General features: G+C 44.2%; 1 protein-coding gene across 1 annotated transcript in view; it reads left to right on the top strand.

Moving 5' to 3' along the window:
• The window catches only part of CCN4 (cellular communication network factor 4), a 38115-nt gene extending 19202 nt beyond the window's left edge, over window positions 1–18913 (top strand). The window contains exons 2-5 of the mRNA XM_040587265.1: window positions 11752–12031; window positions 15789–16046; window positions 17842–18032; window positions 18543–18913. Of these exons, the coding sequence (XP_040443199.1) occupies window positions 11752–12031; window positions 15789–16046; window positions 17842–18032; window positions 18543–18842 (1029 nt within the window). The 3' untranslated portion in view covers window positions 18843–18913. The remainder of the gene's footprint in view (window positions 1–11751; window positions 12032–15788; window positions 16047–17841; window positions 18033–18542) is intronic.
• Window positions 18914–21346: the final 2433 nt, after the last annotated feature.

Genomic DNA, 21346 nt, shown 5'->3' with positions numbered 1-21346 from the left:
TCATCCTTCACTTAATCTCTTTTTCCTATTCTGTCTGGTTTGAATGGGACCTGATCTTGGGCAAGGGAGATTTTATCCAGTGGTGAATCCTTCAGGTTCTTCCTCTTTGTACGTTCCTGATAATACTTTCTCCTCTTCTGGACCAAATTATATCCTCTAATGTCCTCTCATCATTTGTGAACTCTAGGTACTGCAGCTCTGCTTTGGCACTTGGCTGGGAAGAGGAATAAATGTTGCACTCCAGGAGAAAGACAGAAAGGGTCACATTTGATTGCTCCACATCCTCACTGCTGAAGCAGAGAAGCTGTCCCCACGCCCTCAGGCTGTCTCTGTAGTGGGAAGCAGAAGAGAGGATGGAGCCAGAAGCACAGTAGAGCTAAGTTGGGCCATGTGGAGACCAAGGCACAAGACTTGCCCTTGCAAGCATAACACAGGAGTCACATGGATGGGCATTGATGGTACTTTAAAATCACAGCATTACCATTATTCATTCTCACTGTAACATCCAATCTGATGATATCCCTCTCCCACTCTGGGTCTGGTTTCAGTGATTTGCTGGTTTGGTTTTCTAGGAACAGCTGTAAGCACTAGTAAGACTCTGGTTGAACATTTTGGTTCCATGATTTTGTGAAGGAAAGCTGCTTTCCTCCAAGAAGTATGGCCAGACTATACCCAGATCTGATGACCAGGCTGAGGCAGATATTGATGTGGATGCCTTTGTTCCAAATGTACAAATGCTGCTCTGCTGATGTCTGCACACACAGAGCTAACTCACTTCAGATGCTATAAGAGGCTTTGGCCTTGATTTCGCCTGGCAAAGGGAAAGATATATCATTTCAAGCTGGGTCCAAATGTTCTGCAATCAGACTCTGAATTAGCTTCAGGTCCTCCTAGAGCGTGCAAAAGTCTGGTGTCTTTTGTTGGTCCTAAGGTTGTTGCTGACCTATATGTCTTCCACCTGCATTCTCTGTCTAACAGATTTCATTAAATACTGCAAGCTACAGTTGTGACAATATGCCATGCTTGGCTCAAAAATATCCTTTCATGATGGGACTCATTACCTGGAAATGCTGCTGTTTATTCAGACAAGTTGTAGGTTTCCTATGTTTTTTAGTTAACCATAGGGATGTAGCAATGCAGTCTTACTTCTCAGCTTTCACTGAGAGTCCTAAGGTGGCTTTGATATAATGATACAGCACTATATTAAGTGGCAGTTATGTTTTTTTGGATAAAGCTGTGCATGCCGTGTGTTCCAAAGGGGCCATTAAACTAGCAGTAGCAGCAGCTTCTCTTTCCTTCTGTTTCTTGAAAACTTTCAGCTACAAAACCCTGTTTCTCGTAGGTTTCCTATTATCAGATAAAATAATAATTAGCTCCTAAATAGCATTTTTGGCTGTGGTCATGATATCAGAGGGGATGGACCTGCAAAATAGAATTCTTTAGTCTGCATTAAATGCACCATTTAACAAAAAGATTAGTTTTTATTTCTCTGCGCCAGAACCAGACTTTAGGTGGCACAACAAAGGACCAAACTGATGAAGACATCTTATTGTTTGTTTGGCTTTGTGGTCATATTGTCATAATCTGCATCCTTTATAGGATGAGGTGGGGAACATTCCCACAAAGGATGAGGAAAAGGCTGAGGTACTCAATGCTTTCCTTGCCTCAGTCTTTAATAGTAAGAACAGCTTCCCTCTGGGTACTCAGCCTGGAATACAGGGATGAGGAGGAACAGAATAAAGTCCTCACAGTCCAGGAGGATACAGCTGGTGACCTGCTGCTCCACTTAGATGTGCACAAGTCAATGGGGACAGACGGGATTCACCTGAGGGTACTGAGGGAGCTGACAGAAGAGCTTACCAAGTTGCTCCCCATCATTTATCAGCAGTTTTGGAGAACTGGAGAGGCCCCAGCAGACTGGAGGTCAGCCAATGTGATGCTCATCTACAAGAAAGGCAGGAAGGAGGATTCAGGGAACTACAGGCCTGTCAGCCTGACTTTGGTGCCTGGGAAGGTTATGGAGCAGATAATCCTTAGCTCCATCACATGGCACATGCAGACAACATGGGCATCAGGCCCGTCCAGTATGGGTTCATGAAAGGCAGGTCCTGCTTGATGAACTTGATCTCCTTCTACAGCAAGATGACCTGCCTAGTGGATGAGGGAAAGGCTGTGGATGTTGTCGACTTGGACCTCAGTAAAGCCTTTGACACCATCTCCCACAGCATCTCCTGGAGACACTGGCAGCTCATGGCTCGGATGGGTGTGCTCTGTGCTGGGTTAAAAGCTGGCTGGATGGCCGAGCCCAAAGAGGGGTGGTGGATGGAGTTACATCCAGCTGGTGGCCGGTCACAAGTGGTGTGCCCCAGGGCTCAGTACTGGGGCCAGTCCTGGTTAATGTCTTTATCGATGGTCTGGATGAGGGGATCGAGTGCACCCTCAGTAAGTTTGCACATGACACCAAGCTGGGGTGGAGTGTTGATCTGCTTGAGGGCAGGAGGCTCTGCAGAGGGACCTGGACAGGCTGCACCGATGGGCCAAGGCCAGTTGTGTGAGGTTCAACAAGGCTCAGTGCCGGGTCCACCAACCCCACACAAGCTGCAGGCTTGGGGCAGAGCGGCTGGAAAACTGTGAAGAAAAGAACCTGGGGATGCCGGTCAACAGGCAGCTGACCATGAGCCAGCAGTGTGCCCAGGTGGCCAAGGAGGCCAATGGCATCCTGGCCTGTATCAGAAACAGTGTGGCCAGCAGGACAGGGGCAGTAATCGTCCTGTACTCGGTGCTGGTGAGGCTGCAGCTCGAATACTGTGTTCAGTTTTGGGCTGAACTGGATGTAAAGGTGCTGGAGTGTGTCCAGAGACCAGCAATGGAGCTGGTGCGGGGTCTGGAGCACAAGTCTTCTGAGGAGTGGCTGAGGGAATTGGGGTGGTTTAGTCTGGAGAAGAGGAGAGTCAGGAGGGATCTTACTGCTTCTCTACCACTACCTGAAAGGAGGTTGTAGTGAGGTGGAGGTCGGTCTCTTCTCCCATATAACTAGTGACAGGACAAGAAGAAATGGCCTCAGCAGAGGTTTAGGTTGGATATTAGAAAAATTTTCTTCACTGAAAGGGTGGTCAAGTGTAGAGGATTGAAAGCTGTGGGTTGATTAACACTGATAATCTGTAGTCGTGGCCTTGCCTCCAAGGCAGCGGGTTGATTGACATGGATGATGTGCAGCTGTAGCTCGTTCTTGACAAGTGGTTAAATAGCCCTGAGGAGTGTGGGAGAGGGGGTGGGATGGAGGAGCAGTAGTGTGGAGGAAGGAGGGACAGCATAATCTGACTGATGGTAAAGCCTTGTTGCAGCCTGATAGCTTGCTTGTGCTGCAACACTTCAGCAGTGGTACAGGCTGCCCAGAGAAGTGGTTGAGTCACCATCCTGGGTGGTATTTAAAAGACTGTATATGTGGCAGTGAGGGACATAATGTAGTGATGGACTTGGCAATTTTGGGTTAACAGTTGGACTTGATGATCTCAAAGGTCTTTTTTTGATCTAACTGGTTCTATGATTCTTTATTCCATGTGTGGTTTTGGAGAGGTGTGTATTCACAGGCTGCCAGGAACGCTGGTTGTCAGTGTCCTCTGGAGGTGTTTAATCAAACAGTTGAGGATGAAGATTTGAGAGCTTCCCTGGATGACCTGTCATAGTGTTGCACTGCTCTTCGAGTGGAGAAGTTGCCTTCCTCGTGTTCAGACTACATGTGTCCCCAACTACGTTTTACGGCTGCTCTCCATTAGTATACCCTCTGCTACCACTGAGAAGAGTGGACTGATACTAGGTCAGTCATTAACCTCTTTGCCAGACTATCCAAGCCCAGCTCCCTCAGCATCTTGTCATGAATCATGACCTTTAGGTCTCTGACCATCTTGGTTGCTATCCTCTGTACTGCCATTTCCTTTATATCCCATTTAAAGTGAGGGTTCAAAACCATAGCTCAGAAAGTGAATTAGCTATCGAGATCTCACCAAGATTCTTTTCTATATTCCATCTAAACAAAGTGGCAAAATGAGAGCAGGTATTTAGCCCTTAGTATGGTTTTTCAAGGAGGAGGATGCTTTGACAGTTGGAAAATTAAGTGATCAACTTGGAAAGGCAAAGCTAGGGGGGAGTAACAGTCGAAACTTGACTTGGGAGGAAAACTACTACTTAGAGGAGTAGGGATGCGCCACTTTGTCAGTTCATCAGCAGCTCTAGGGAAGTACAGGTATTAGGTCAAGCCAAGTGTTTCAGATTTGAGATTGTAAATACTAGCGAAAATGAAAAGTTGTTTTACATCAAAATGTTCTGCATTGGAACAGAAACAGAAAATTGTTGATACTTGAACATGCAGATTTCTGGTTTTATTAGAAAAATCATGAAAACCAAGATGATTTTGAGAAATGCTATGGAATCTGTGCTAGTTTACCGTGGGAGAAAAGAAAATAGTAGCAGAGCTTCTTAATTTGACTTTACTTTTTTGCCCAGCTTGGGACAGAGTGTCCCCAAGGGAGTAAGAGGACAGAAGGCATCTTTCCTCTTGCTTTCAAGGCTGTGACTTGAAATAAGCAAATGCTGAACATGGCTAATTGCAAAGTAAAACCTCTGCCCAAGCAGTCTGCTCTTGTCTCAGAGCTGGAACTGTGATGCTGCTTTTGTTTCCCAGCTTGTAGCTCGTATGTCAACATCATTCTGTACAGTTTTAGGATGGTTTGTAACCCTATGACCTTGTATGGTCCAAATGCACTTTCCACTTTCCTAAAATCGAAGTCTGTCTGCTTGTCCCTTCTGGAAACTTTCCCCATCACTCCTCCAGATGTTCCCTTTTACTTTTCAAACTCTAGTTCAAGCTAGTTTCACTGGATGAGCTCATTAGCTGCACAAACTGAACCATGTGCAGTGCAAGACATTAAAATGTTCTTAGAGCACAGAAACTAGGCTCTTTGACATCCTGATTAGTGGAGTCTGTGGTGGCAGTGTCAATTTGTTAATGGTGTCCAAACATTTTTAGGTCACCCGGTTCTAAGCAAGTGCTACTCTTAATTGGACAGTATGAAACTTTTCAATATGAAATGGGACTTATGAAACATCAGGTTGCTTTCTAACAGGAAAGTTCTTTCCCTGTGAACACTCCGTGGAAAAATGTGAAGAAAATGTGAGTGCCACGCTGAGTTTGCCAGTATAAGCAATATTTTGGCAAAGAAGTGAATGTATGCAATCTTTACTCTGTAATTGTCTAAACTGTTCCAAACATCTGCCTACATTCTTCCCACAGATACATTTCCCAAAATAAAGTTATTGGAAGTTGATTGTTCATCACTCATAGATCCACAGAAATATTGATGTTTGACTCACTGTGGATATTTTATTTTCTTAGGCTATTGAATGTTATACTTCATGCAGAATGTTCCTTTCTGCTCAGCCTACAGTGCACAGCAAGAATAAATCCAGCTGGCACCTGACATCTATAAAACTGTCTTATATTTTCTGGGTTCAGAGTCTGTTTTCTTACAATATGCTCTCGAGATTTCATGTTTGTGATCAATTTTAATGAGGTATCTAGAAGCTCATGTGTGCTCTGAGGAAGCTGAGCCCTGAATAATCATATTTTCCTCTTACCATTACATGTCCTGCAGAATCTGATTTATATCTCTGTACTGATGCTAGCTTACTTGTCACTAGTGTTACCTTGTGGTAGTTCATGAGCATTCATGGGGACTTAGGGATTTGTAGCAAGAGTGTAACAGGGAGGAAGTCCTGATAGTACAGTGATTACTACTGATCTTGCTGTAAGAACTGGCTTTTTGTTGACCCATCTGTTGTGGGTGTAATAATAATGCGCATATTCAGCTTAGAAGTTCCAACTTAGCAAGATCGAGAGACAAACCTCTACCCTGAGGGCCTGGTTTAAACCCACTGATGTAAGCCAGGTCCTGTTTTCATTGCTAATCCGTCCATCTCCCTGACATGCATTAGGAGTAGTTAACCTCTGTCTGTTCTGAGATGAGACTAAGCAATCTCCATGCTTGCCCAGGGATGGAAGGGTATGTGGCTTTATTTAATAGATTGTTTCTATTTCATTTGGTCTTTTCATTTCTGCTTCTTTATTAAGCTCCAGGCACTGTGTTCCCCTGTGAACTGTGCTACATCAGGTTAGCATTAGGATTTTTGCAACAGTGTGAGTGTGGATCTGAGTGTCCTGGGATGCCTTTTGAAACCATTTTGGTTAATGGGAACATTTAGGGTGGTACGTGGTGTTGGCGTTGGCTCTACAGGCGTTTCTTCTTGTATTGTCTAAACAGTTCAGCCAGTAGGTGGAACCAGGAGAAAGCAGATGAGTTGTCTGGCAGAGAGACAGTACAAACGCACAAGCCTTTCCTGGGAGATGTATCTCTCGGTGCCTGCTTAAAGTGGTGTTTGTAACTGCAGTGTCCCTGTTTGGGACAGCCGAACTGCAAAATCTGGAGTTATTTCTAAACAGTGACAACCTGATGCTCTCAGGCCTTGATGCACGAGCACCCACCAGTAAGGATGTTTGGGTCAGTCTGCAAATCAGCTGATTTGATCACACAGTAGTAAGAAGGACATTTTAATAAAGATTTCCTCACTGACCGTTTTCTCTTGTGAATGTGTCAGAGATGCAGGACAGGAGATAATCCAGATCACGTTGTATCCCTCCATCAGCGACATCTGGCATTTGCTCAGAAAGGCTGGCATTTGCTCAGAAATGTAGGTTAAAAATATTCCTTTAATGTGTTCTGCTGTGGGAAATTAAAAGGAGTCCACCCACTGGCATGTGCCCTGCAAAACACAGCTTGTGCAGCTAAGAGTGAGCTCAAAAGCCCTTCTTTTAGAGCAAATTACCACCAGGGTGAAAACAGCAGGAGGTGATGAGGTACAGTGGTTTGAGCAGACCTCTATCTGCCAGCTTCCCATAACCATTTCCCCAGCTCTGCCAACAGCCAGAGGAATTGAATTTAGAAGTCACTGTCCTTTCTGGACTTTTCCCCAGTAATAAACTGGAAAGGAAGAACACGGATAGCTTCTCCCCACCTTCACCCAGCTTATCATAATGAGAAAAATACTTGAAAGAAAAAGGCTTTAAGAGTGAGATCTTGCGGCACTGAAACAGTGAATCAATACACATGAATATATTTTTAAACACGTGTAAGAACTGGAAGCAAAGGAGTATATTGCAATGCATCTAGGACTTTGCTGCTTAAAAGCAAAGCTGGAGGTTTCCTTATGCATCATGTAAAAATGCTGCTACATATCTGGCTGGCTTGCAATTTGGACTGTATACGCTAATTTCAACACCGTAACTTGGTCTTTCCAGTTTTCAAAACTAAACCAAACCTACAATTTGTATTTTCTGACAAATTGAAAATAGACTTTGCCAGTAGGTAGAACATGCTGCTAAAATGCTGCTATCCATTTTATATCTTTAAGACTTGCATAGTAAAACTGACGGCTACTAAAAATACTGAGTTTGTGGCCATGGCAAGCAGTGAGTCATTTTTTTATTTTGTCCTTCTCTCCTCTTGAATGTGAATACAGAAATCAGATGCAAATTGTTGCTAGTGAAATAGTATTCTTTGCAGATTCAGAAAGAAAGTAATTTTGGAGCTTACCAAGCATAAATCAGGAGCAACTTTAATAGAGAGTTATCAGTCATGGCAGGGTGAGAAAGGCTTCATCATTTAATGAGAAAAGGCTTGTACCTCCAAAAGCAGCAAAATTAGAGCTCACTAATAACTTGTGATGGAATATTTTCTCCTTAGCATCCAAAATAACAGACCTGCAGACCCCAAGATTGAAGAGTAATTATACCAAACAAGTTAATTATCAGTACCTGGAAAAATTCATTTGCTAGCAGGCACATTCTTTTATCTTTCTGACATCTTAAAATAAACCTGTCAAACCCCTACCACCGTGCTTCTTGGTGTTAAGTTTCTCTTCACTCTCATTTTGGATTTCTTACAAAACTATTGTCCTCCAATACATTATATTAGCCATGAAGACATGATTCTTGAAAACTTAAATTACATGAGGGGCTTGTTTGTTTGTTTGTTTATTTGTTTCTAGTTAAGTATGGCCATTGATGAATACCATTACAATGTGATTTCCTGTTGATAGCACCTGTGGAAAGGGTTGTCTTTATTGTGGTGTTTATAAAGCATTATGCAGGGTGACATAACCATCATACGTATTAATAGGAAAGTGTCTATAGCCCAAAATGTTCTGCAACATTGAAGTAGTAGGGGTGAATGACTTTGCCAAAGGGATTTAGATATCCCAGTGATGACAGCTGACCATGGAAAAGGAAAAGTCAAGAATTTCATAAATCTATCAAAGTGTTTCTCCCATAGCAAAACTGAGGGACTGAGGAACGGAGAGGAGGAAGGCCTGGAAGCTGTATAAGTTGTGCACTTGTTCTAGTGTCCAGTAGACAACAGTTTCCAACGGTTAGGTTTTGGCTGGGTACTGATGGAGCCTGAGACATGATGCTACTTTCACCTCTCCATTCCTTCCCCATTTGTGAAATATGGGAGTCAGAGTACTTTGACTCCTGTTCACACTGATTATTTAAAGGTGTTCATGTAGGCCACACTAAATGTCCTTCCCGTAGCTTACTCAGCCACACCACAGGACATTTCAGCAGGCACATCCGAGAACCACAACAGCTAGCGACCCCAATCCTTCACAAGAATTCAGCCTCAGTCCTTCCATATGAACTAAACCCATAGGACTGGTAGGGCTCCTCTTTGCTACTGTGTGTTGATTCACAAACACTTTCTTACCTTTCATATCTACACAGAGTAGAAGCTGTTCGCTCGCTCCTGTTGACAACCGAAACAAGGGACTGTGAAGGGATTTACTTACAGGGTTGGGCTGTGGCAATGTGCTCTTTAAATAGCTGTGTGACTTTTCTCTCTGTGTCTGGATTTGATTATTAAGCACTATTTTAATGATCAGCAACCAAGTAAATAGGCTTATTGCACTTGAAGAGGCCTCTTTTCTCAAGTGACAGATTATTGCACCTTGCTGAAATTATTGTGAGTGGAATGAAAAATACTACTGTTTAAAGGCCAGGGCTTTTCATTGATCTGAATGTTCCTCTTTTAACAACTTTGGCAGCATCAAGGAGCCTTAAAGTGGGAGTAAATTATATTGGTATGTTTTAGTTTAAACATGAGTTTAAAGGTGATTTTAAGCCAACTTTAAGGCCAGCTCTTTGTAAAGGGGGCCTTAATGGAATTGGGAATTATGCCCAGAGCAAACACATTGCCTGTTTGGCAATGATTAGCAATGTGTTAACACTTTTGTGCGCTAAATACAGGGTAACTAATTACTGACATACTTAAATACACCTTCTTCAGATACAGCAGTAGAAGGCTCAGGAGTGTACTTGAGTAAAATTTAAGTTTGCTAACAAAGAAGGTGTAGAAGACAATAAAAGAGCTTTGCAGAGGTATCCAGCTCATCGGCTGTGGGTCTTTAATTCTTGGGGATGCTTTTCCCCACAAAGTCTTGGGTTAAGGCATTTTCTTCATGCAGAAATGGTGAAAAACCTTTTGTTTGAGACATCTGAAACTGTAAAGAGGACAAAACACCGGAGAATATATAGTACAGTACGAGGTAGCCAGGAATGGAGGGGATTGCCTTAGTAATTTCAGGATCTTGACTTTCTTTGTCTGAACTTTGTAAGGTTCCACACTTATTCTTTGCAGCCCTCACACCTTGTCACCAGAAAGAGTTTCTGGACCACATGTGCCCAGGCAGGGTCATGTTCCATCTGCTGCTGGTAGCCTGTAAATAATCACTTTTTTTTTTTTTCTGTGCCTGAGCTACTGTGCCCTGCTTGACCCCCATGTGCAGCTCAGGTTTTCTGTGCAGTGATCCTGGTGGAAAAGGCACAACTCTGCTTTGTCACTGGGCTGGTTTGCACCCTTCCTGCACCACAAGAACAGCTGGTGCTGTTAAATGTCATCCAGAGTGTGCTCTGCAGGGACTGGAGAGTGCAGAAGGCAATGAACTTCTGCTCTCTGTGCATTTTGCTATGCGCTAAGGTACACCAGCACTCCATTACCTTAGTAATAGTGACCTGAATGTGCCTACTGCAGTAGCATCACTGCATTACAGGAAATCCCTTTTCTATTTATTCCTGATTTACCTCGACCAGATTTTTTATCTGATTATCAGGTTTGGAATTAACTTGCAGGGTTTTTTTTTTCTTATTTGCAAAGGAAATGGTGGTCGGGAAATGGAAACTTGGCAGCATCCTCCCCATAAAAGTTTTCCTTCCTTGCTCACCATGCTGGCAAATATTTGTGCATGGCTAATGTGAGAAACACTAACATTATGAAGCTTCACTTATGCTCATCTGACTTATAGGTCCCACAACGTAGGACAAAAGCGTGTGCCAAAAGGCATAGGTGGAAAATCACTGCAGAACCATCCCAGTTGCTTGACTGTGTGGGCCAGGGTAACATGATGGGAACTACAGTGTGAGGCCTGGAAAAGCCCATCACAGACAGACCTAGGAGCCCCATGACTACTTCAGGATTCACAGAGAGCATTTTTTCTGCTGAATATAGTAGTCTAGACACTGTGAAGGATGAGTAAGAGTGGTTTTCAGAGTGCCTACAGGAAATACATGACTGACTTGAAGTTACTTTTTAAATTATTATTTTAATTTTTTAAAAAATGTTATAGCCATAGTGTAGCTTCATTTTTTAGGACTGGAACTCTGTCAGGGAGCTGAACTGCATGTGTGTGGTGTTATAGGGGTGGAGACAAGCAAAGCATTTTTCAAAGAGAGGTGAGTGAACTTGTATGTCATGATATTCGTAGCTGGTAAGCCACATTCTGGTTTTAAAGGTTATCTTTTCCATTCTCTAACCTCATCTATACTCCAGTCCAAGTGCTAGAACACTGCAAGGCAGCAGTTGTTGCGGTATTAGCAGTACTGCAAGAAGAGATGAAATGGCCAAAGCATCCTCAGGAGGTCTGTGATGGAGTGCTAAGCCTGTGCGTTTCAGTTCACCCTCACAACACAGAGGTTCATGACTGGGTGTCTGTAAGGATGGTGGGCTCACAGCCTGCTCACAGCCCCTTGATGTATTTATGGAGTCCTGCATTTTGGTTGCAAGACCCACACAAATATGGATAAGTCTGAGTAAGATGGGTCCAAACAGGGCCACATGTGCCTTCACTCTGCAACACGATGACCTTCATCTTGCTTCTTGACCTGAGGGCAGTAACTGTTGTGTGAAGATGCCTTTGAGTAGGCAAGAGGCCCTAGAGCTGTCAACCAACAGGGACAACAGCTACGGGGTGGCACAATCCTTTGCCAGAGCCAAGCACCACGAGGTGACAGAAACTGGACCCGTCCCACCCTCCTCTCACGTGTCAGAAGGGGTTTGACATGTTCCTACATGGAGAGAGACCTCTGTTTAGAGAGGAAAGGTCTGGGGAAGGCTGAGTATCAGCTGGTGGGGGCTCTGCAGTTTGTATGCCAGTCCAAGCTGCAGAGCATTTGCCCTTGGCTGGCATCTGAAGGGGTTTACAAGGGAGCAGTGACCTCTCCCTTTCCATGGCTCATTGACGTTTATTTTTTGGTTTCCTTGCAGCCTCTTTAGACCCAGGGGGATTTTAATTGGGGACTAATCACCGCAGGGGTTGCAGCCCCTTTTTCTCTGGAACGCTTTCCAAGCTGTGCTTCTTTGTTTGTAGGCCATTGCCCAGAGCTCCACCACCATGACCCCTGCCATCCCTGCCATGACAGAGGCCTACACGCGGACTCAGTACTGTAAGTGGCCATGCGAGTGTCCGAAGTCTCCACCTCGGTGCTCGGTAGGTGTCAGCCTGGTCACAGACGGCTGCGACTGCTGCAAGACATGTGCCAAGCAGCGTGGAGAAAGTTGCACGGAGGCCGACACCTGTGATTTCCACAGGGGCCTGTACTGCGACTACAGTGGAGACAGACCTAGGTACGAAATAGGAGTATGTGCACGTAAGTGATGTACATATATTTTTGGCTTAGCTATACACTGGCAGCTCTCCCCAGTCTGGGCAATGGTTGAGATTTAGCTTATGAGATACCTGACTGTCTGAGCATCAGCTTCTCCATTCATCGTCTTCCATTTCCTTATAGCTGTAGTCATTCTCGGGGCAGTTGGCTGGATGAGAAATGACATCCAAACTCTTGCTCTTTGAGTTGGCTGCAGCCGAGAGCAAGGAGCAACGAGCATTTGAAGGCCTTCAGGTTGGCAAGTAGATGATTCTGTATTCCCCATAACAGGAGGAGGTGCTGTAGTGGGTTGGGGATGAGGGCGCCTACATGAAAACCACGACAGTAAGGGGATGCTTTTGTCTTATCCCCAATAGTGGGTCCCTAGGAAGGACAGCACATGGCATCCTGTCAAGACAGTCAGGAATTAATCATCTAGCAAACTTTCCTGGTGACGAATTAAGGTCTGAGCCTTAATCTTACAATGGTTTCAGTCACATTAGCTACCACGAAGCAGAAAGATTACTTCCTGCCTGTCATAACAAACGCTTGGTGGCATAATTCATGTGGTTGGAATGCTTTTATTCAGGAAGAAGAAGAAGAAGAAATGAGGTAGTGTTTTGTGTGTCACGGATACATTCACTTGTTCAGAGATCCAGAACATGGAAGGAGTCTGATCTGCTCATAAACATCCTAAATGATTGAAAGTCATGACTCTGGGAATGATTAAAAGGGAAAGCATCCAACCACAAGTACAGTCACACAGATAGCTGATCAGAAAGGATGTCGACTGTTTAGCAAGTTAGTAGTACATACTGGTTATGGCTTTAGGTTCATAAACAGGAAAAAGCCTTTTAGAGGGACAACCTTCTAGGCTGGAATATAACCATGAATGCATGGGGTACTAATAGAAAAAGTAAAGGGGGAAAGAAACATGGAGGAGAGTCGATTGCGAGATCAATAGCTAGAATAACTGATCCATAGGAAAGAGAAAAGATTGCAAACAGTGGGTTTCAATAAACTTAGAATACCAGCAGAAGTTTCATCAAGGGGCAAGTCTGAAGAGTAAAAGAGCTTCAGGGTAGCTGGCAGTTTCTCACAGAAATGATACCAGGGGTTGCTGTTCCTTAGCAGAAGAATGGGAAGTGGAATAAGAAATGAACTTGGCTTTGCATCAGCTCAGCCACAAAAACCAAACATGCAGAAAGTGCAGTCTGACCAGATTTTGGTAGGATACAGAGGAGGTATGTGCAAGGAGCAGTAAACTTAAACAGTTATTTTCAAGATTAGAAAGGATCCAGGATTAGGAAAAGAGGATATGAGATCATCCAAATGTATTTATTGTCTGGAGTGTGTGTGGAACATTCATGGAAGGTCTGTAAGAACAGGTTAGACAAACATCTGACAACAGTGACATCGCTACAGCTGGCCTTGAGTTGGGAGAGGAAAACAAGCTGAATGTTGTCTCAAAGCTACCTCAGCCTTCCTAGGCCTCTTTAAAGACCTTTACATTGCTCCACATTGATTTATTTAAATGCTTGCTTTCTTAGTTGGATATTTTTGGAGGTTTTTTTTTAGTCCTCCCATACATCACAGGCATTTGGTATTCCTGTGACAACAGCACTGTGATGTAGGAAGATTGATCTCCAGCTTCTCCAGTGACGTCTGGAAGGGCTCCCAATCTGCACTTCCACATCCTTACTGCCAGAACTATATATCCCCTCCTATGTGATACTCACAGTTTTACGGTGAGGGCCATTGCAGTGCGCACAGCTGAGGGGCATGCGAAGGAGGTCTGTCCATGGTTAGGAAGTGAGGTGGCTTGTCTCTGGCTGCCACAGAAAGCTGTGGGCTTCCCCTTGCTGTCAGCACCCGTGCACACAAAGGGATGTGCTGACATGTCCTTTCTCGTGTCCTGGGACATGCAGAGGCAGCATCGCTGCACTGAGTACACGAGCTGCTGCCCTGACTGCAGGGTGAGTGAAGACACTAGTGGGACTCCTGTGCTGGGTGGTGGGGACTAACTGCTCTGAGGAATTTGCTTGGCAGCTTGATGCCAAAAGCTAGGTCTAGAGAATCCAGTGCATGCAGGACTACAGAAACAATGTAATTTGTGGAAAATAAAGACCCTGAAAAAGCCAGGAACTGGTGGTGGGAAAGGGAATGGTGTGAAACTGTAGGAAATTCAGGCTGTATCTGGGCTGGCATGCTGGGGTGTGTCCCAGGATCTGATCACCCAGGCGTCAGATAAGAGCTGGCTGGGAGTCACTACAGCGCTCCTTTTGTTGTTGGCTTTTCTCTCCATCAAAACAGAGACCGCAGGGTGCTGAGCCCAGGTGGCGAGGCAGGCATTGGGCACATGCGACCAGGAACACAGATGTGCTCCCAAATGGCCTAATTAGATGCAGACTCCCCAAGGTTCTGCATGAGGGCATGCCACAGTCCTTTTCGCTGTGTTTGGAGATGTTCTCTTGATGAACCTCTGGATGTATGAGACCTGCAGGAGGCTGAGTTAACACAGACCGGGAGGGGTATGCTGGTAGCAAACCGCCAGGAGATACAGCATTTTCGTGAACTGTCACAATCCATGTGCATCTTCTAAAAATAAGTTTAACTGCATTCTGAGCGCTGGCTCCAGCCCTGAGTGATGTCTCTTCAATACAAAGGCTGAAGCATTATCAAAATCAGAGCTCAGCATGAACTGGAGAACTGGACCTGTGCTTCAAATTCCAACCACTCTCATTTTTGTGCAGAAGAAGGGATTTGTGTTTGATGTTTTCATTCTAAAAATAGGAAGCCTTTGCAGATTTTTAATCCAGCATTTCAATTTGCGTTGGCCTTGAAGCAGCCACATTGCAGCTCCATTTCTGACTTAAAAACTGAGTCTCCTGATTTAAACTTCCAATTTAAAACTTAATCAACCTGACTGGTGCGTGCACACTGCCTCCGTGTGACCAAACAAGAAACTGAAGTTTGACTTTTCCATTAGAAGATTTCTGCCACTGGTTCCAAGTAACTGTCCATACCTTTGAAACAAAAAAGTTGCTACTTATTGAATCAACGTGATCGCTGTTCATTGGCAATCAAAAAGCGTGATTTTTTTTAGTGTGATTTTATTTAAAAATACACATCAAATACTAATTTTCATGGATTTGTAATACGTATGTTAGTTCATTTTACGAGAAAATTGTTCTGTGATGAACTGGGATCTAGCTGCCTAAATAAAGGAATCCAGTGCCGTTTTAGCTGTTCCTTCGCTACGTTGGCTGGCCTCCCCCTTCTGCTTCAGATGGGTACAGGTGTTGTAAAGAGCTATGTCATATTTGCAGTCCCATATAGTTCTTTCATATGTCCATGAAAACCTCAAATTTCCCTCAATATCTGTTTCAATTACTTTGTTCCTACTGCAAATAACTTCTACCAGCATGCCATGAAATGATTTTTTAAGTAAGCATTTGTGGATAAAACTTGTTTTATTTTCTAACTGCTTTTTTCCATGAAACATTAAAAGATTCTTCTTATTTTTTTTTTTTATTTTTTTCCCCCGCTGTGATTCAGAATGAAAACAGCATCCTTGATGGTATGACTACATTTGGCTCAGCACCATGCTGAACACATCACCCCACAGCACTGCCATATCCCCACGTTGGCTCCATTAGCCCAGGGAGCAGCTTGGTAAAGAAACACATCAGCACTGTTGGTTCCCAGTGTTATTTTAATGGTGCTCTGTGTGTCTCTCTCTCTTTTTCTTTCCTTTCAGAGATTGTCGGTGTAGGATGTGTCCTCAATGGAGTCAGGTATAACAATGGGGACACGTTTCAGCCTAACTGCAAATACAACTGCACATGCATCAATGGGGCTGTGGGCTGTATTCCCATGTGCACAAACTCACGTCCTCCCCTTGTCTGGTGCCCAAACCCAAAGCTGATTAAGATGGCAGGGAAGTGCTGCGAGCAGTGGATTTGCGATGACTCCAAGAAAATCAGGAAGACGTCTCCACGCCACATCACCTCTGCAGGTGGGGTAGGAGTGAGGTGGACCTCTCCTTTGCCATCAGGCAACTGAAGTCAGAGTCTACAACCGAAGCATCACCTTGTACTGCCAGACCTGGCACGCACCTAGTCTGTGTGAAGGAGACACAAAGACTCCTATACAGCATGTAGTGAAGGACAGGGCATGCAAAGACCAGTGATGTACTTGAACTTAGTGGCAACATGAGATTCATCAAGTGTGCTTGTGTGACAAAACCACCTTTGAAGCACACATCTGCTGGTACTTTGAAGATGTTACAGGTCCTATTTAAGGTGGCGGGTTTTTTTTTTTTCAGTCTGGACCCACTGGAAAACAGAATTGGTTCAGTTTAAATTTGGACTGAGGCTTTCTCTCTGTGTCATATTGCTTCAGTAGTATGATTTTAAGGTCCCTGTATCTTAGTAAGTCCCAAACTTACAAAACAACATGAAAGCAGTTATTGTGGTGGAAGTTTCACTGCCAATTGGGCTAAATCACCTTTGTGTTAGTATAGCTTTTTAGCAATTCTGGACTGATGACATTGTTGAACTAACTATTTTATGTATTACATAAGGTATCTTCTTTCCTCACACTCACATTCATAGTGAGGGTCACGTAGCCCACTGCACAGAGATGGCACCGTTTGCCTCAAACATAGTCTCGAATGTTTAAGATGTGTTCACCTAGCCATATGTCTTAAATTGATCCTCATAACGTTCTGTGATGCATTGTAGCGACATTAGCCTCATTAGCTCCGTGTTCCAGACTAGCCCAACATAGGTCAGGGAGACATAGGATGCTTGTGGCAAACCAGGATTTTGGTTCCTTGATGGTAAGAGTTTTTTTCCCAGTCCTTGGTCTATTTTTTTAGCACAAAACAAAGCCTTGATCTGCATTTTGTGAGCTAAAGCCACCAGAGTTCAATCCTCACTTCTGTCCCTGGTAGCTTTGAACTGTGAGGTAGGTCCAAATTCCAAACATTTACTACTGAAATCGGCCTTATGTCTTCATGGTGTGTGTCCCAGAACAGGCATCACACAGCTTTCCTCTCCTGACTTTTTCTCTTATAAGTAGAAGTCTTATAGAAGCGAGACTAGCAATTATTGCATTTAATATAATAATAAATACAATACCGAGCAAGCTCAACGAAGCCGAGATTCTATCAGTTTTGCCTGTGGGCTGTACTGTGAGCTGCAGACCAGCAGGGACTTTGGCTGAGGCTGTGAAGGAACCTGAGCTGGGGTTGCCAGCTGCTTTCAAAACAGAGCCCACCCTTTCTTCAAGTGGCTGCCGAGCTCTCTGAGAGCTATTCAAGCTGCTCTTCCTCCCAGTGAAAGGTTGTGGCTGCTTCCCAAGCCCCTCTGCCATCCAGCAAAGACTGACAACCACTTTCTGCTACCGGGGATCAATGGAATGGGCTCAGAAATAAACCTTCATGGTGAGGTCAGATCTCATCCCTTTTTTGCACCGGCTGGCATGGGCTTTGGTAATTGTTTGTATTGTGGCAGCACCTGGGGGTCCCAGACAAGGACCTCCTTGTGCATGGCTCCGAAGGGGATAAAGAAATGAGCCCGGGGCCCCAAGTGCTCGCAGCGCTGGAGGGTCTGACACAAGTAGGTCAGCAGCAAAGGGGGTGGGATACGGAGGTTCACAGGAATGCTGAGCCACTTTGCTGTGATTTAATTATTTGGGTTAGTGGCCTGAATGTGTAATGAGCTGGGTGTTTAATATGGAAAACTGCCCCCCCCACCCCCCCCCCACCCCCCCCGCTGAGTAACGTGGGGTTAATCTGACCTCTGCAGCATACGAGGGAGAGGATGAAGCCTGGCAGAACTGCCTCGTTCACACCTCATCCTGGAGTCCCTGCTCAAAGACCTGCGGGCTCGGCATCTCCACCAGGATTTCCAATGACAACGACCAGTGCCGGCTCCTGAAGGAAAGCCGACTGTGCAACATGCGGCCCTGTGAGGTGGATATAACCAAGCACATTAAGGTGGGGACTGTTTCTTCGCGCGTCCCTTGAGCTGTGCCTGGACACAGGGTCAGCCTTTGTCGGGCAGCATTCAGGCCTCTGCAGGCTGCACTTCTACACTGACTTACTGTGCTGCAGAGAGGTCAGAAACGTGTCCTCCTTGTGCTTCCACGTGCTGGTATGAAAACCTTCCCCTGAGAGCTTTAGTTCCAGCCAAAAGGTCCTTGCAAGAAAAAGCAAGCCAGGTTCGCTGTGTCACGGCTGGTTTGGGCAGCCCTGTGACTCAGCTAGCAGATAAGTGATGGTGCACGGCTGGTCACGGCCATGAACTGCACATGGCGAGTATCCTACTTGCAGCTTTTGGGTTCATACGTCTAAATGTGTAAATCTGTCACACCCTCTAGATCAGGGCAGTAAAATGCTTCCTAATGGCTTCAAACCCCTTTAAATATTGGGAAGGTGGTTTGTGTGTCCTACCTGTGTCAGCAATGAATATTAATTCGTCTTTTTTTCTGTTCTTCTCTGATTTAGCCTGGGAAGAAGTGTTTGGCTGTCTACAGGGCCAATGAACCAATGAACTACACCATCTCAGGATGTGTGAGCAAAAGCCCATATAGACCCAAATATTGTGGTGTCTGCACAGACAACAGGTGCTGCACGCCCTACAAGTCCAAAACTATTGAAGTGAGGTTTCAATGCCCAGATGGAACAGAGTTTTCCTGGAAAATCATGTGGATCAATGCTTGTTTTTGCAACCTGAACTGCAAGAACCCCAATGACATCTTTGCTGACTTGGCTCATTACCATGATTACTCTGAAATCGCTAATTAAATTGGCTGAATGCTGGAATTGTCCCATTGCTCTGATTTTACAAAGGTTTTAAAATAAAAGGAGAATCTTCATCCGCTGCCAATGTACAATTTGTTTTTTCCTGAGTTAGGATGTTAAATCTCCTTGTTTTGCTGCACTGTTTTTGGAGAGGCCTTGAACAAGCAGGATTTTCAACGTTAATAGACCTCCATCCATTAACAGCAGCCAGAAATTCCTCTATGCACAGATTCCAGGACTTAAACGACAGTCCTGTTGGCACTGCCATTTATTAGGCCAGCAGTTTAATTGACCAAAGGAAAGAATGGTGCACTAGTATGACAGCAAAAGTATGGCTGTCAGTAGCTTAGATATGAGATTCAAACAACATTAATGTAATTTTGTGAATAATGTAATCTAAGCTGGAAAATGAGCATTGGCATGGATGTTTTATTCTCAACATTCAGTCTTTGATGCTGCTGACCCTCAGGACTAGACCCAGGTCTCTGTCACACAGAGATCAGTCCTAGAATTCCCTCTTTGTCACTCTCAGTCAGATCCTACCCCATGATAAAGTTCATGGGAAAAGCCTAGGGAGAAGAAGGTTTCTCCTGAAATCCCTGTGCTCTGAGTCTGTGTCTCACTGCACAAGGCTGGGTCAAAGAATCTCTGTGTCCCGCTCTCCTTGGACTCAAGTCGATCTCTTGGAGTGTCTTGTGCCAGGGACATTTTGACAGTCTCTCTACCTGCTCTGATCTTGAACAGACTGAATACTCTGAACCCAAAATGGTCACCCCAGAGCTCATATTTTCAGGATAGATCCTCTTATCCACGGATTATTTATTGCTCCTAGGCTAGCTATGCAGACCTAAAGGATGAAATGTAGAGAGTTGAGTGAGAGATGAAGGACAATACTTCATGTGTCCATTTATTCACATAGAAACGGTGTCTGGGGACCACTACCTCCTCCTCCCTGTGGTGTTACCATCACACAAGTCCTGCTTCCCACTGCCACCTTGCCAGTCACACAGACCTTTGTTTCACATGGCTGGGGTAGAGAAAAAGAGAGATGTGCTAAATAAGAAAACAGGTGTTAAGCTTCCCATCAACTCTGTGGATGAGTGGATGCAAAAGGAGAGGACAACCCCTGGCATAGCTTCTGGTGCATTAGTTGCAGCTGGGCTGCTGCTTAGGGTAAACATAAATGCAAACATTTTCTACTGCAGAAGTAGCTTTACATGCAAATGTTTGCTAAGAGAAGAAGAAGGAGAAGTAAAAAAGTCATTACTTTTACAGGCAATAAATTTATCATCACTGAAGGATGATGGAGCCATCTTTTCCTCCAATAAATTGTTAGTATAGCACCCATGCACCACAGCATGTTAGCTGTTGCTTCACTTGGGAGTGTAGAAATGCCTTTCTGCATGGGAACTGTAGTATCTGCTTCCAAAATCCCTGATGGCATAGCAGAATTGCTGAGTGACACATGGGCTGGAGATTGGACCAGTACAGGGCTGAACTTTGGATGATGCAACTGTTTTAAATCAGTCACTTATTCTGCTTTAATTTCAGCTGGCAAGTTGTCTGTCTTCATCTTGATAACCCAGAGGAATCCAGCTTAGTTCCCAGGAGACATAAAATCTTTCTGGCTATGATAAATTAAAGCTTCTTGTGAGCAGGCTGAAAATAATGCAATCCCTATGTAAAAACAGGGGAAAGTCTGTATATCTTCAAAAGCTGTTCACTTCAGTAGCATCTTTGTTTGTATACAAGGATTTGGCCCATGTTTTTTTCATAGAGCTAGGTCATTCCTTAATTCAAAGCTTTTGCCACTTGTTTTTTGAAGCTTCCATGAAATTCCCAGTAGCAGAAAAGAAGGGTGATCCCTGTCTGCATGTTCCAGTGCAGGTGCAAATTGCCTCTCCTGTTTGCTCCTCTGGTGGTAAGGAAGGTGAGGATACCAAGATTTTGCAAGATTCAGCCTCATCACTGGATCCTGTGACAGAAGGCATCATGTGTCCTATTCACCTCCCCCAAAATGAGAGCTCAACACTTGCCAGACTGAGCATGTTGCATTTCTAACTCCATCACTTGGTAAGAAAAGGTCCATAGGAACATACGAGAAAGAGGCCAAGAAGCTGACAGAGTTTTCCAAAACGGAAAGTGTTTTGTATTGAGGTGCTTGGTAGGGAAGCCATATTAGGACCTCTGTCTCAATCAGATCCCTTAAATATGACTTGGAATCCTGTGTTCTAGTTCTTACCCATCTTAAAATACTATATATATATGTGTGTGTGTTTATACATATATGTATACATATATATAAAATATTATATGCATGCATTTATATGATGTTGTATATAATATTATATATAAAATCATATGTGAACATGCCCATGAATATATGTCTATATTTACATATACATATTCCTATGATGCAGTCTGTGGTGCATAAAATGGAGTGCATATATAATGTGTGTTTATATGTATATAGCCCTTGTCTTACATGTACACATAAAGAAACAAGA

This window comes from Falco naumanni, chromosome 3 (genome assembly GCF_017639655.2).
Source record: "Falco naumanni isolate bFalNau1 chromosome 3, bFalNau1.pat, whole genome shotgun sequence".
NCBI lineage: Eukaryota > Metazoa > Chordata > Aves > Falconiformes > Falconidae > Falco > Falco naumanni.
Note: the sequence above shows the minus strand (reverse complement) of the source record. Positions and strands in the feature narration are given on the sequence as shown.